Here is a 15,099-nt window from a genome sequence, read left to right on the forward strand (position 1 = left end):
AGGTTCACTAGATTGACCCCAGGTATGGAGGGATTTTCTTATGAGGAGAGGTTGAGTCGGTTGGGTCTGTACTCATTGGAGTTTAGAAGAATGAGAGGCGACCTTATTGAAACATATAAGATTATTAGCGGGCTTGACAGGGTAGATGCTGAAAGGTTATTTCCCATTGTAGGAGAGTCTAGGACTAGAGGGCAGAATCTCAGAGTAAGGGGTCACCCATTTAAGACAGAGATGAGGAGGAATTTCTTCTCTCAGAGAGTTGTTAATCTGTTGCATTCTTTACTGCAGAGGCTGGGTCGTTGAGTATATTCAAGGCTGAGATAGACAGGATTTTAATCAGTAAGGGAATCAAGGGTTATGAGGAAAATGCAGGCAAGTGAAATTGAGGATTATCAGATCAGCCATGATCTCATTGAATGCCAGAACAGACTCAACGGGTTAAATGACCTACTTCTGCTCCTCCATCTTATGGTAAATGCTCAGCAGATGTGGCAGCATCTGCGGTGTGAGAAACAGTTAACATTTGAGGTTGTTGAGCTTTTGTTAGAATTGGGAAAAGTTAGAGAGGTAATGAGTCTTAAGGAAGTACAGAGGCAGGGAAATGGGGGGAGGGGAGGAAAGAACAAAAGTGAAGGTTTGGATGGCCGGATACTTAAATGACAAATGACTTGATGGTGCAATACAAAATGGACTGATAAAGGGACAAATAAAGAAACTAAGGATGTGTCTAGAGGAGTGTGAATGGCAGATTAATGAATAGCTCTCATCTAAAAACAAAAAAACAGGAAATAAAATTGGGACAGGGACTCCAATCTGAAATTGTGGAACTCAATGATGAATTTAGAAGGCTCGGCTGTAGAGTACCTAATCAAAAGTTGTTCCCCAAGCTCACGATGAACTTCTAGTAACAGTTAGGAGGGATGCCAACGGCAGTAAATTCAGAGCAGTAGCAAGGTGGAGAATCAAAATGACAGGCAAACGGAAACTTGGGGTGGCGGGGGCAGGGCAGTGGTCATGCTCGCGGATGGAACGGAGGGCTTTTTACAAAGAAACATAGAAAATAGGAGCAGGAGTAGGCCATTCGGCCCTTCGAGCCTGCTCCACCATTCATTATGATCATGGCTGATCCTCCAACTCAATAGCCTGCTTCCGCACAATGTGAATTTCCAGCATTTTCGCCCCCGCCCTCCCTTGCAGCTTTCCAGTCTCTTGCAGTGAAGCAGAGCAGAGCTGGCGCCTTCAGGATGTCGGGGCCTGCAGGCGGCGCTAGCGGACCCTGGGCACTGCCCGGACGCTGCGAGCTGCCGCCCATCTTCCTGCCGTCGCTGTGTTCGGCTTGTTGGTTAGCGGGCGCGGAGCGGAAGCAGTGGGATGTGGACGGAGGAGAAGAGGGGAAAGTCCGGAAAAGAGTGAATGAAAACGGAGGAAAGGTTGGGGGTTCAGGCAGTGATCAGTGGAGCAATGGAGTCGGTAAGTGAGATAAGATCCGATCGGCCGAAAGCGGCCCTCCCTGCGACAGTAGGCGTCACCTTGTTCTACAACATCAGTGTTTTAAACAGTTCAAGTTTCACAGATGAGTATGATATAAAAGACCTGATCGTGTTATGGCCCAATTGCATTCAAAATATTAGATATAATTGGCAGTTATGTATTATTTAACCCAAATCTGCCTCTCAGCTCTACTGTTTGGGACCAGTCATTACTTATAGAGCTGGGCGAATCTCTGGTTGGGGAGGAAGGCTACTAAGATTTGCTGTCGATAGCCATAAATCGACTAGCTACTCAGAAATGTTATGCCAAATAAGGCAAGGATGAATAATACAGGATTTTAGCCTGAAGGGAGGGAAGGAAGGTAAAACTCCGATAGGCGTTGACATGAGTGCAGTTGAGTCAATGTGGACTTTGAAGGTCTAAGTTAACATTTCTTGCTCCACAATTCCATCGAAACCATTAGTCTCGTTTCCTGCTATTCGACGTAACATTTTTAAAAGGTGGACGGTGCACAACTCCCGTTTAGCTTTGGAAAAGACCTTCTGGAGACAGTGAAGCAAATGGTTTTTTTTTGGTTCCTGGAACATGAGTATTATCCTTACCTACTGCAGATACATTTATATAATATATTGATGTTTGTGTGCATGATCAGTTGTTGCTTTCATGTTCTATTCTCTAAAATTAAAGCAACTATTGTAACTATTTTGAATACACTATAACAAAACGATTCCAATTGGAAACGTGGTATTGTGTAATGTTTCGTTTGCCACAATGTAACCTGTTAAACAATGTCTTGAGTATAGTAACAAAAAACTCTTGAACAATTTTTCCTTTACCAAAAGCAAATGGTTACCTTGGGGGCTTTAATTCAGTAATTCTCTATCAGAAGCCAGGGATATAAATAGCAAGTATTAACATGCTCTGTGAATGACCAGTCGTGTGTGTGTCTCTCTCTCCAACAAGCCCATGAAACATCGCAGGCAGGGAGTTTTATTCAGTGTACATCATCTCAAACTGTGGGATTTGCTGGGAGTTGTAATTGTATTAACCTGAGAGTGATAGCTCTGGGAAGAATATGAAGTCAAACTGAAGCTCCTTGCAGAGGCTTGAAAGGAAAATGCCCTTTGACACTTTTTATACACAAAAATAAGTTCTGCAGTTTTCTTAAATGTATTTTTAACCCTTGATAATGCACACCTTATTTCTTGACCTTTTTCTCTTATGGGTTGCAATTACTGATTTGCATTTGCTTTTAATGAGTAGTTGTTTTGTACTACTTAGGTTATCATTTCCTGTTTGCTGTTGGCATTACTATGTTTAGTTCCTGATTTTTCTTGTTAGTAGGAAATTTGACAAGAAGTATGAGGTGTAATGCTAGAAACGCAACAGACTAGAAATGCATGTAGTCATACCGTATATGCGTCATTTTCATCTAGTACATCAATTGTGCGCAGATATTACAACACAGACATCCGGACTAAAATGTAATCTTGAAATGCCACATGCTTTGATCTACCTGAAACTTTACAAATACTTTTCAATTTGTGCAGCTTCTTCACCAAATAATTAAGCTATAATTGATCTGAAGCCCTCTTTGCTTAACAGTTGGATTTTGTGGCCTTAAATTATGCTTCCCACGTGCCCCCTCCTAATCTACTTCATCTGACCCACCAGCATAACATTCTATCCCTTACTCCCTTATGTTTCTCTAGCTTCTCCTGAACTACATCTGTGCCATTCACTGCAACCGCTTCTTGCGGTAGCAAGTTCCATTTTCTAATTACTCTTTAGGTAAAGAATTTTCTGCTGATTTCTCTTAGATTTGTTAGTGACATTTTATATTTATATATTTTTTATTTGTTTACGGGATGTGGGTGTCGCTGGCTAGGCCAGCATTTATTGTCCATCCCTAATTGCCCTTGAGGTAGTGGTGAGCTGCCTTCTTGAACTGCTGCAGTCCATGTGATGTGGGTACACCCACAGTGCTGTTAGGGAGGGAGTTCCAGCATTTTGACCCAGTGACAGTGAAGGAATGGAGATATAGTTCCAAGTCAGGATGGTGAGTGGGCTTGGAGGAGAACTTCCAGGTAGCGGTGCTCCCATGTACCTGCTGCCCTTGTCCTTCTAGGTGGTAGTGGTCGAGGGTTTGGAAGGTGCTGCCTAAGAAGTTTTGGTGAGTTGTTGCAGTGCATCTTGTAGATGGTACACACTGCTGCTGTGTGTAGGTGGTGGAGGGAGTGAATGTTTGTGGATGGGGTGCCAATCAAGCGGGCTGCTTTGTCCTGGATGGTGTCCAGCTTCGAGTGTTGTTGGAGCTGCACTTATCCAGGTAAGTGGAGAATATTCCATCACACTCCTGACTTGTGCCTTCTAGATGGTGGACAGGCTTTGGGGAGTCAGGAGGTGAGTTACTCTCCATAGAATTCCTAGCCTCTGACCTGCTCTTGTAGCCACAGTATTTATATGGCTAGTCCAGTTCAGATTCTGGTCAATGATCACCCCCAGGATGTTGATAGTGGGGGATTCGGTGATGGTAATGCTATTGAACATCAAGGAGCGATGATTGGACTCTCTCTTGTTGGACTCTTCTGCAATCACATTTCAATGTTTCCCTGCGTTGCAGGTACCAACCATTTTATTTTTTTCTGTTAAAAAGTCTTGCTAGGTTTTTCCAGACAATAAACCAGAAACTTTAAAGCACCGAAAATTGTCTCTGGGCAAGCTGCTCTAAGTATCTGGATTTGCCAACTTCTATTCCACGAGAGGAAACAATCTGTGAGAGGACAGAAGTCCATCTGAGTATCTGTGCTGCAGACTACTTGTGATCATGAGATCAGCTAATAGCCTAAGTTTCTATCCCTGTGCAGCAAAAAACAATGTGAAATATCTGAAGTCAGACAATACTACAATTCTGAGGAAATTTATGACTTTTAACTTGGACTGATGTGCCTGAAATGGCAAAACTTCTGCCGTGAAAAGTTAAAATTGAGTGTAAACAATAAAACTTGGATCTGTAAATACTAACTCGCATCAATTTAATAGGATAAAATGTGGAATGATTCCTGTTTCATGGAGTTTAACAACAGCCTTAAAGATATTGGTTCACCTCTTCCCACATGACACATGAATACGTGAGGCTGACTGCAATGGAATTTTGAGTCGTTCTGAATAATTCAACCAACTCCTGATTAAAATTCATCTCAATAAAAGGCACTAAATTCTTGTGAATGCAGCAGCACAAAAACCTGGCTACCTTTGATTTACTTGGTTGTACCAGTTCCAAAGGATCCCTTGCCTCCGAGACCATTTGTTTGTTATTCATGAGAAGCTTACATTTATTAGAACATCTCAGTGTTTGATCTTTGTGGAGCATTGCTGCAACAACATAGCGACACTGAATTCAACTGCTCTTCACAGTTCTTCCTTTTGGAAATGTTGATTGAGTCACCGCTGGCTAATGACCTGTGAATATTTCTGTCAGCTGTGAAGGGGGTGACACAATTCTGTGGATTAGTCGAAGATAGTGATACGGTATAACTGATGGGAGCCATCCCCTAGTTTAATTTCGTGATTTCACACATTAACTATTTGCTTTAGAACCATGAAGTGCATGAATCTAAGTGTGCTTGTACTAATTTTGTGTGTTGAATTGCTATGTTAGGATATAATTCACCATAATAAGCATTGGCTCATTTAGAGAGGATGTGTGGTTACAACTTGGAAGAATTATGTGACTGCATTTGTGTTCTTGTCTAAAGTTATTGCCAGTAATCCTTGTAATTATAATTTAGGATTAGCAGTAGTTATTCAGATCCTTTCCCTTTAGTTTTATAATATATATTGTATATACACGTGCGCGCACACACACACATGTATTTTATATATACCACATCCCTTTCATGAATCCCACAAAATTCAGTTGTGTTGTCCAGAACTTAATTATTCACCTCCCATGAGAGATTAAATATTGGTAAAACTTGCAAAAAGAGAGGTGGAATTTCTGTCTCCATCCCTTCTACCCTATCTAAAAAAGGTGTTGTGAAAGGAGAATCTTGAATACTCTGCCACTTGAATGTTTCAGCATTGTGAGGGGGGAAGCTGCAGATACGTTTCATTCTTGCGTTACTGTTTAGTAAGGGGGATTGAACTCTCTCTCTGGACTTATTTAAAAGACCACACACATGAGTGCTGATTGCAGGTATCCTGCTGTCACAAGTTTCACCCATTAAGAACAGAAAGGAAAGTTCACTAGAAGTTGATTGGTGGTGTGCCAAATTGCAATTAGCACAGTTATACAGCGGCCAGTGTGCAGTGTTAGAACTGCACCGCCACCTCTTTCCACATGGCCTTCTTAACCACTTTGCTTTTTGTGCTAGTGCTTAGCAAACAATGGCCCTCAAATATTAAATGTGTGGTATGAGTGCAAGAAATGTCCTGATCATTTGGCTCTGGACCTATCCGGTGTATCAGTGTCTTTTTGTGGGTAAACTGCCTCCAACTGCATGCAGTTTCGTGACAGGCAAAATGTGCTGCAAATGACTCCGTAGATGGAGAGAGAAAGATCGTAGACTTGAAACATTAACCTTCAGTTTCTCCCTCTCCCTCTCTTTCCCTCCCTTTCCCCTACAGATGTTGTCTGACCTGAGTGTTGACAGCATTTTTTGATTTTTATTTCCAATTTCTGGCATCTACAGTATTTTGATCTGTGTTTTGTTCAATTTAGTGAGTTGCACAGGGTTAAACAAACCTATTCTGACTAATTCAGAAGCTCTTATGATGCATCCCCAGCATTTGCTCAGCAACATGACAACAGTTTCACACTGTCAGTGCTTTGTAAAGGTTGATAATCACATGCAAATCCTTTTCCATGTTTAGAAATAGGCAACCATTTATCATTGTGTGTCATATTTTTGGTCTGGTCTGAATAATTTTATATTCATATTAAAATCCATCTTGAATAGTATCAGTCTCCCTTACCCTGCCAGCTGGCCAGCATAGCTTGCAGTCATTTCCAGATTTTATGATGCATATAAACCAAGTATCCTCTCCAGTATTATTTATAAATGTACTAAATGGCAGGTCACCCAGATCAGATCCTTGTGAACTCCACCAATCTCTGGTTTTCTTGCACTGTCAACTGTGGCTCAGTTAGTAGTGCACTTGCTTCTGAATTGCAAGGTTCTGGGTTCAAGTCCCACTCCTTGAGCACAAAAATCAAGACTGATGCTCCAGTGCAGTACCAAGGGAGTGCTGTACTGTCAGAGGTGCTGTCTTTCAAGTGAGATGTTAAACTGTTTGTCCTCTTAGGTGGATGTAAAAGATCCCATGGTACTATTTTGAAGAAGAGCAGGGGAGTTCTCCCTGGTATCCTGGCCTCCCTGGTGTGCTGGCCAATATTTATCCCTTAATCGACATCGCAAAAAACAACAGATTATCTGGTCATTATCATGTTGCTGCTTGTGGGAGCTTGCTGTGCGCATGTTAGCTGTTGTGTTTCCTACATTACAGCAGTGGCTCCACTTCAAAAGTACTTCATTGGCTGTAAAGCACTTTGAGACGCCCAGTGGTCATGAAAAGCACAATATAAACGCAAGTCTGCCTTTCTTTTCACTCGTCGCCACTTTGCACTCTGCCAGTTTTCAGTACAGCTTGCTATTTGCTATTAATTTTGTGAGCTTTCGTCCTTTTTACATGAACTTCCCAGACCTTTTGATGAACTGCCTTATGAAAATCCATGTAGGTTTTAACCACTGGATGGTTCTTGGGTGCAAACTTATTTACCCTCTCTGAAGTTATCACATGTGAGCATCGCTTATAACACCACACTGCCTCATCTTTCAGAACGCTCCCCCACCGCAGGTATCAGTGCGCCGGCAAGGAGGGCCATGCTCTTCGGGGACCCCTCCCCCCGTTTTCCAAGAGTGTCATTGCTGTAGAAAATGTTTTTAGCACTGTACAGTAACACACCAGTAGTAAGCCAACAAATCCATGAAGTAAGTACTGTACAAAGTTTCTGAGCCACTCCATGGTACACTAGGCAGACTTCTGCCCCCAATTGTGAACATCCATGCTTTCAATAAAGGTTGATAGTATCTAATATACTATTACATATTCCCCCTCCTGCTTTATCATTCCCTGGTGCCTTTTTTAAATTGAGGACCGCATTCACTATCTTCCGATCATATCCTGTAGTCCTCATTAACAGTGGCTTTTTGTGCTGCACCTGTCCAAATGAGCTTTTGCCCTTGAAGCAGGATTACTTGCAGAGGGGAAACGGTTAACAGGTGCTGGAGGAAGTACTCTTTTTTTTTTGTTTTTTTAACAAAATCAGCTACCATGTGTGTCCTAAGCAAGCCAAGAAACTATTGTGGTGTTCAGATGGTGATTGTGTGTTCTGGTATGTTACGTTCTTTTAGTAAGTTGACAATATTCTGTTGTAAGAATTAACTGTTCAAAACAAAATTGTTTTCTGGTATGTCTTGTGTGAAGATGAACACCAAGATTATATGCGTGCTACTAAACTGCAATTGTGATGTGCAGTTTACAGCTCCTTCAATTCCACTTTACTATTCATGATGGGGGTGGGGGAAGAAAGATTTCTCCAGTGTGTTGTTCAGCCCAAGAATAGTTATTGTGTAGCTCACTCAGACAATTGCAGGTTGCACCATGTCGTTCTGCTCAGTATGTCTGTTTATTATTGCAAACTGTCATCTTGTGTGGCCAGGCTGCAAATGACACGAGACTCCTCCTCAAAGCTGCTTTTAGACCATGTGCGATCTATGCCAGCACTGCCAGTTGCTGATGCCTGGGTCTTGGGCAGCTGGCTGCCACCTGAAGAGAGACCAACAGGGATGTCTCACCTTTTTAATTGGGCCTTCCTGACAAACCAGGTCGAGTGAAGCTGTCAGATTTATGTTCGGGTTGCAGCCAGCTGAACGAGATCTGTGCATCGAGAGGCAGTGGTTCCACTTCTGACCTTGCACCATGTCAAGTACCTTCAGTATAACTGCACGATTATAAGCACATGACGAACTTTGTCATTGAAAGAATCCTTTGATCTCATCTGAACTTCTTTGTGTCAGCTGCAATGCTCTGTTTACAACAATGTGTTTGTCCTAGTTTGTGCCTGTGCTGCCTGGCTCTGCTGTCATTGTGCAACTTGAAACAGTGCTCAGACTTGACCTTTTCTAATCCAGAGCACAGATAAAATTCTTAGAGGCCTGGAAAGGGTAAATGCTAGGAGGATGTTTTCCCCTGGCTGGGGAACCTAGAACATGGGGGCAAAGTCTCAGAATAAGGAGTCAGCCATTTAGGACTGAGATGAGGAGAAACGTCTTCACTCAGAGTTGTGAATCTTTGGAATTCTCTCACCCAGAGGATTGTGGATGCTCAGTTGTTGAGCATATTGAAGACTCCGATTGGTAGATTGTTGGGCACTAGGGGAATCGAGGGATGTGCGGATAGTGCAGGAAGGTGAATTTGATGTACAAGATCAACCATTGAATGGCAGAACAGCATGAGGGGGCCATGAGGCCTATTCCTCCTCTTTCTTATGTTCCTGCACTTCTAGGAAGATCCCTCCCATTCACCTCATTTCAAGATTGATGCCAAAGTCTTTCTAAGCTTTCCTCATACTCCAGTCACTCTGTTCTGCTGAAAGGTCACAGACCTGAAACATTAACTCTGCCTCTCCCTTGCTCTCAGTTCCAGCATTTTCTGTCTTTATTAATTGATCATTCTTTCATTTGCTGCTTGTGGGGCCATTCTGAGTGCATATTGGCTGGCAAGTTTGCCAACATAACAGCAACTGCATTTCAAAAGCAACCCATTAACACATCATTGCAATGCCCTATAGCTGTAAAAGGCACAACAAAAATGCTATTTCTGTAGACAGATAGGAGTCCCATTCTTTCACTTCGAATTGGACAGACTATTGCCTGGTCTGAGCTGCCTGGAGCTATTGCAATAATAAGGACCTCAGACTAAAGTCCTTGAGTATCCCTCTACTGAACCAAGCTCTCCATTTTAACAGTGATCCCATTAATTGGAGGAAGTGGGGCTGTGGTGAAACTCCTTGTATACATGACTGTCCATCCTTCACGGGATCTCAACGCACCCAGGCAGTCGGCAGCTGTTCAAATTCATCCAAGTACATTCAGCACACCAGTGAATCGCCCAATGGATGAAGACAAGTCTCCCAGCAGGAGAAGGGAAAAAAAGACAAGTTACTGATTAGTGCTGCTTCCTCTAGAAATGACAAACCAATGAAAATTTCACCTCACTAGAAAACACTGGAGTATTGCACTGAATTGTACCATGTTGTACCATGGGACAAGGCATCTTGTGCATAAAATGTAGTGAAATACTGTTTGCAATTTGAACATGTGAAAGAAGGCAGGTTCGTTCTATTTTAAACCCTGGTGGGGGGGTGTCAAGAGGAAACTTTAGCAGAAAGTAAAATATTGATTTTCGAGAGAAAACAAGTTGATCTCCATTCAGCACTTTTAGGAAAGAACATTTCTGAGATACTGCACACTCAGAGTTATAGTTATGTGACTGTACCGTTTTGATTGAGTCTGGAAATAGTTGCTGCTGGAAACCCAACTGACTGCATCTGGACGCCTTTCATGGACCTCAAGAGAGGCTGTTTTCTGTTTATCTATGTAATTAAGCAAACTCAAATATTTATTTGTCCTTTTTTAAACATTGTCATTTGCTAAGGTCCTATGGATACCAGCAGTCCACTATACGTGTTCATTTGACCATCTTTGCGTGCAATTTACATATTATTTAAATGGAGAGAGATTGCAGAACTCTGCAGTACAGAATGACCTGGGTGTCCTGGCACATGAATCACAAAGTTAGTGTGCAGGTACAATGGAAGGCAAATTGAATGTTGTCGTTTATTGCAAGTGGAATGGAATATATAAGTAGAGATGTTTTGCTGCAGTTGTACAGGGCATTGGTGAGACCACATGTATACAGTTTTGGTCTCCTTATTTAAGAAAGGATATAACATGTTAGAAGCAGTTCAGAGAAGGTTCACTTGACTGATTCCTGGGGTGGGGGGTTGTCTTTAGGAAAGGCTGGACCTATATTCATTGCCATTGGAGTTCAGAAGAATGAGAGGTGATCTTATTGAAACACACAAGATCCTGAGGGGGCTTGACAGAGTGGATGCTGAAAGGATGTTTCCCTTTGTGGGAGAGACTAGAACTGAGAGACTGATTTCAAAATAAGGCGTCTCCCATTTAAGATGGTGATGAGATGCCTTTTCCTCAGAGAGCCCTGAGTCTGTGGGACTCTTCCCCAGAGGGTGGTAGAAGCAGGGATATTGAATATTTTTAAAGCAAGGATAGATAGATAGACAGACGGACGGACGCTTGACTAACGAGGGAATCAAAGGGTATCGGGGTAGGCAGGATAGTGGAGTTGAGGCCACAATCATATTGAATGGTGGAGCAGGCTTGAGGGGCCAAATGGCCTGCTGCTCCTAAGTTGCATGTACCTTTTGGCTATTTAACTGCAATGTGTCTGTGTCTCTCAATGCTATTTACTATTAGTTTCCTTTTAGTTGCCAGACTTCTTTTTCCTTAAGATCCACTTGTATATTCTGTTCAATGGCATTTGATTCTGAGGCTCCGTTTGTATATTTATATAGCAGTGGACTGCACTGCCATATACCATCATAAATTGGCAGTGCCACAACTTGCTGATCAATGATTTTTTTTCTCTCGGCAATACTGATACCACAGGGTCATCTGGCACTTGAGACTGCAGCTGGTCTTTCTCAAAGATGTCTGACAGTGGCATTCTTTATAATAATGAGTTAATGCCTTGCCCCTCTGTCGAAGAGGGTTCAGCAGTGCAGTCGTGATGTGCCATAGAGATTCCACAAAGTGCCAAATTGCATGAAACTTAGCATCGCAGCAGCCCTTATGACATTCTCTGATAGACCAAAGCCTTTGAGCTAATACTGTGTTTAGGAAAATACTTTAAATATTCTCTGAATGGCACTGCTAGATCATGTAGTTTAATTATTCCAGGTTTCTTCATGGCATTGATCATGTTTGCTGGGAGACTCTCGTTGGGAGACTCTCGTTGACTTTTCTAAGTTTGGTTATAGTAACTTGGCTCGACCGTAGAAAAATCATGAGCCGATGGATTGGATCTATATCCTTTATAGGTACAGTGCATTGATTTTGTTGCAAGTATACCAATGACAAAGAGAATGTGTTGTTAACGGTTGGATTTTACTGCAGTGTAAGGCACTCCCAACATGAAGAACAGGGACTGCTGCCTGCCTTTTATGTGTCTGATTGATTGTTGGCACAGAAACATCCACTCGCTGGTGTGATTGTGAGAGAAGTGTTGACTTTTAAACAGAGGTAGCCATTGTCTCACTCTTGTATCCTGATGTAAGCTTGGAGATTGGGTTTCAATTCAAAATGGCTCCCTCTCCCATCATTCCTCTCGGCCAGATTCTGTTCAGGGGCAGGCGTTTCTCTTCATGGTAGTTAAGTGGACCAAATCCCAATAGATTTTGTTGATAGATAAAACTGGTTTTGTTGAAACAGTAGCTGACTTCAAGGAATGAAGCCGTACCTACCTGCTCCATTGTAATGAATCTGTGGGAACAGCCGCAACGTTTTAAAAAAACAACGAACTTTGTTCCTTGCTGAGGGCTCAGTAACTCTCCTGTAACTGAACTGAAGAAGTTAGACTTCTTTACAGCCCTTGCTTCAGCTGCCATTTTGTTTGATGTTTGCTGTAAAATTTAGAGTTAGCAGCTAAAACAAATTCTTTGATCTTGTGTGGCTTCTCGATCGGAAGGCTCCAGGATGTCTTTGGGCTGGGGAAGCCACAAACATAATAGCAACAGAAAGTGAACTGTTTCTCAAATTTCAGCTGAGATATGTTTGAGAGGGCTTAGAAATGTACAGGCCCACTGAATTTTGGGACACTGTTCATAAGACTGTAAGGAATAGGAGCAGGGGTAGGCCATTCAGCCCATCAGGCCTGTGGCCCCATTCAATAAAATCATGGCTGATCTGATTGTGGCATTAACAGTACTTTATCTCCTCCCCCCCCCAAAATAACCCTCGGCTCCCTTGTCAATCAAAAATCTGACTAATTCAGCCTTGATTATATTCAGTGACCCAGCCTCCACTGCTCTCTGGGGAAGAGAATTCCACAGACTAATGACAGCCTGAGAGAAGAAATTTCTCCTCATCTCTGCCTTAAATCGGAGACCCCTTATCTTCAAACTGTGCCCCCTAGTTCTAAATTCCTGACAAGGAAACATCTTCTCCACATCTACCCTGTCAAGCCCCCTCCATATATCCAGTATCCCATGTGTAAAGTAGTTAACTATGCACCAACTTATTCACCATCTCTCAGTTCGAATTCATGTTCCCTTTTTAAAATAAATAATCTCCCCTGACCAGGGTTGCTCCCAAGAAACAGTTGACTCAGACACTGCTGCCTTGGTACACTATGGGATGAACAATGAGATGCCTCCCAAAGGAATCAATGGCGATTTCTAAGTTTGGCTCGGATACGATATAGCATGCTTGGATCGATTGTAACATCTGCTGCGGCTTTGATTTCTTGTATATTTCAGCATTGCCAGCTCGAGGGGCAGCACTGCAGAACATGGAGGAGGATGGAGCTGATCTGACTGCTTCCTCTCCAGTGTTGTTCTTTATCTCGGATAGCCAGTGGTGCAGACAGCCTGGTGTGTGGGTTCAATCTTCAGTTAGCCCTCTTGAATATGAGTAGATTTGCTTGACACCTGGCCTGCCATTTCTCACCTGAGTTCTCCATATTCCGTTCAATTCGCCACACCTTGTAAATACCAAACAAACTCATTGGTTCTATCGAAAAACAGTTTGCCCTTGCAAACTGGACATAACCTAAGAAATAGGAGCAGGAGTAAGCCATTTGGCCCTTCGAGCCCGCTCTGCTATCAATTAGCTGATCTTTACCTCAACTCTGCCTTCCCACACTAAACCCATATCCCTTAATTCCTTTAGTGCCCAAAAATCCATTGATCTCCACAGCTGAGCCTCCGCAGCTCTCTCGGATAGAGAATTCCAAAGATTCACAACCCTCTGAGTGAAGAAATTTCACCTCATCTCAGTCCTAAATTGCTTGGCTTACCAGCCAGGAGAAACAACCTCTCAGCATCAAGCCCTTAAGAATTTTATATGTTTCAATAAGATCATCTCTCATTCTTCTAAACGCCATAAACGCTATAGGCCTAATATACTCAATCCCTCCTCTTAGACAATCCCCTGATCCCAGGAACAAGTCTAGTGAATCTTGCACTCCCTCCTCCCTTGGGTAAGGAGATCAGAACTGCACACACTACTCTCCTGTCCAGGCATGGCCTCACCGATGGCCTGTATAATTGCAGTAAGATGGTTTTACTCTTATACTCCAATCCCATTGTTACAAAAGGTAACATACCATTTGCCTTCCTAAGCGCTTGCTAGGATTCATTCACAAGGACACCCAGGTGCCTCTGTGCACATTTCCCAGTCTCACCATTTAAAAAAAAAATTGGGTTTTTTCACATTTTTCCGACCAAAGTGGATAACTTCACACTTTGCCACATTATATTCCACCTGCCATGTTCTTGCCCACTCACCCAACCTGTCTATATCCCTCTGCAACCTCTTCACTGCTTACTTTCCCACCTAACATTGCATTGTCAGCAAACTTGAACACATCACACTCAGCCCCTTCAAATCTGTTAAGGTTATCAGGGTCAAGAACTGCTGAAATCCAAAGAGTTGCCCCTGATGTTGCATGTACATACATATGAATTTGGAGCAGGAGTAGACCATTCAGTCCCTCGAGCCTGCTCTGCCATTCAATAAGATCATGGCTGATCTGATTGTGGCCTCACTACCTATCCCCGATAACCTTAGATCCTTGACTAACAAGGGAGTCGATCTACCTCTGCCTTAAAAAAATATTCATTGACCCTGCCTCAACTCTTCTCTGGGGAAGAGTTCCACAGGCTCTCAACCCTGTGGCAGAAAAAATTTCTCCTCATCTCTTTCTTAAATGGTGGGGGGGCCCTTATTTTTAAGCTGTGTCCCCTAGTCCTAGCCCCTCCCACAAAGGAAAGCATCCTCTCAGTATGCACCCTGGTGCGTCGCCTAAGGATCTTGTATGTTTCAATGAGGTCACCTCTCGTTTTCCTAAACTCAAATGAATACAGGCCCAAACTGCCCAACCTTTCCTCATAAGGCAGTTCCCTCATCCCAGGAATCAGTCAAGTGAACCTTCTCTGAACTGCTAATGCAATTATGTCTTTTCTTAAATAAGAAAACCAAAACTGCACACAGTACTCCAGATGTGGCCTCACTAATATCCTGTACAGTTGCAGTAAAACTTCCCAACTTCTATATTCCATTCCACTTGCAATAAATGACAACATTTGAAAACACTTCCTAATCACTTGCTGTACCTGCATAATAATGTTTTGAGATTCATGTACCAAGACACCCAGATCCCTCTGTACCAGAGAGTTGCAGGAAAATTGCAGAATTTATGAAGGAGAGAAGGATTGTTATCTCTGCTGGGGCGGGTACAGGG

General features: G+C 42.7%; 1 protein-coding gene across 3 annotated transcripts in view; it reads left to right on the plus strand.

Annotated features, from left to right (window-relative positions):
- Positions 1 to 1,320: 1,320 nt before the first annotated feature.
- Positions 1,321 to 15,099, plus strand: part of LOC121273266 (5'-AMP-activated protein kinase subunit gamma-1) — a 54,416-nt gene continuing 40,637 nt past the window's right edge. Inside the window, exon 1 of one of the 3 annotated variants that reach the window (XM_041180302.1) lies at positions 1,321 to 1,470. Coding sequence is in view for 1 of the 3 variants with exons in the window: in XM_041180300.1 (XP_041036234.1) it covers positions 1,414 to 1,470 (57 nt within the window). In the remaining 2 variants the exon portion in view is untranslated. Of the gene's footprint in view, positions 1,471 to 1,971; positions 1,992 to 15,099 lie in introns of those variants that run through there. The other 2 variants (XM_041180300.1, XM_041180301.1) reach the window with 2 other exon arrangements.

This window comes from Carcharodon carcharias, chromosome X (genome assembly GCF_017639515.1).
Source record: "Carcharodon carcharias isolate sCarCar2 chromosome X, sCarCar2.pri, whole genome shotgun sequence".
Classification (NCBI taxonomy): Eukaryota; Metazoa; Chordata; class Chondrichthyes; order Lamniformes; family Lamnidae; genus Carcharodon; species Carcharodon carcharias.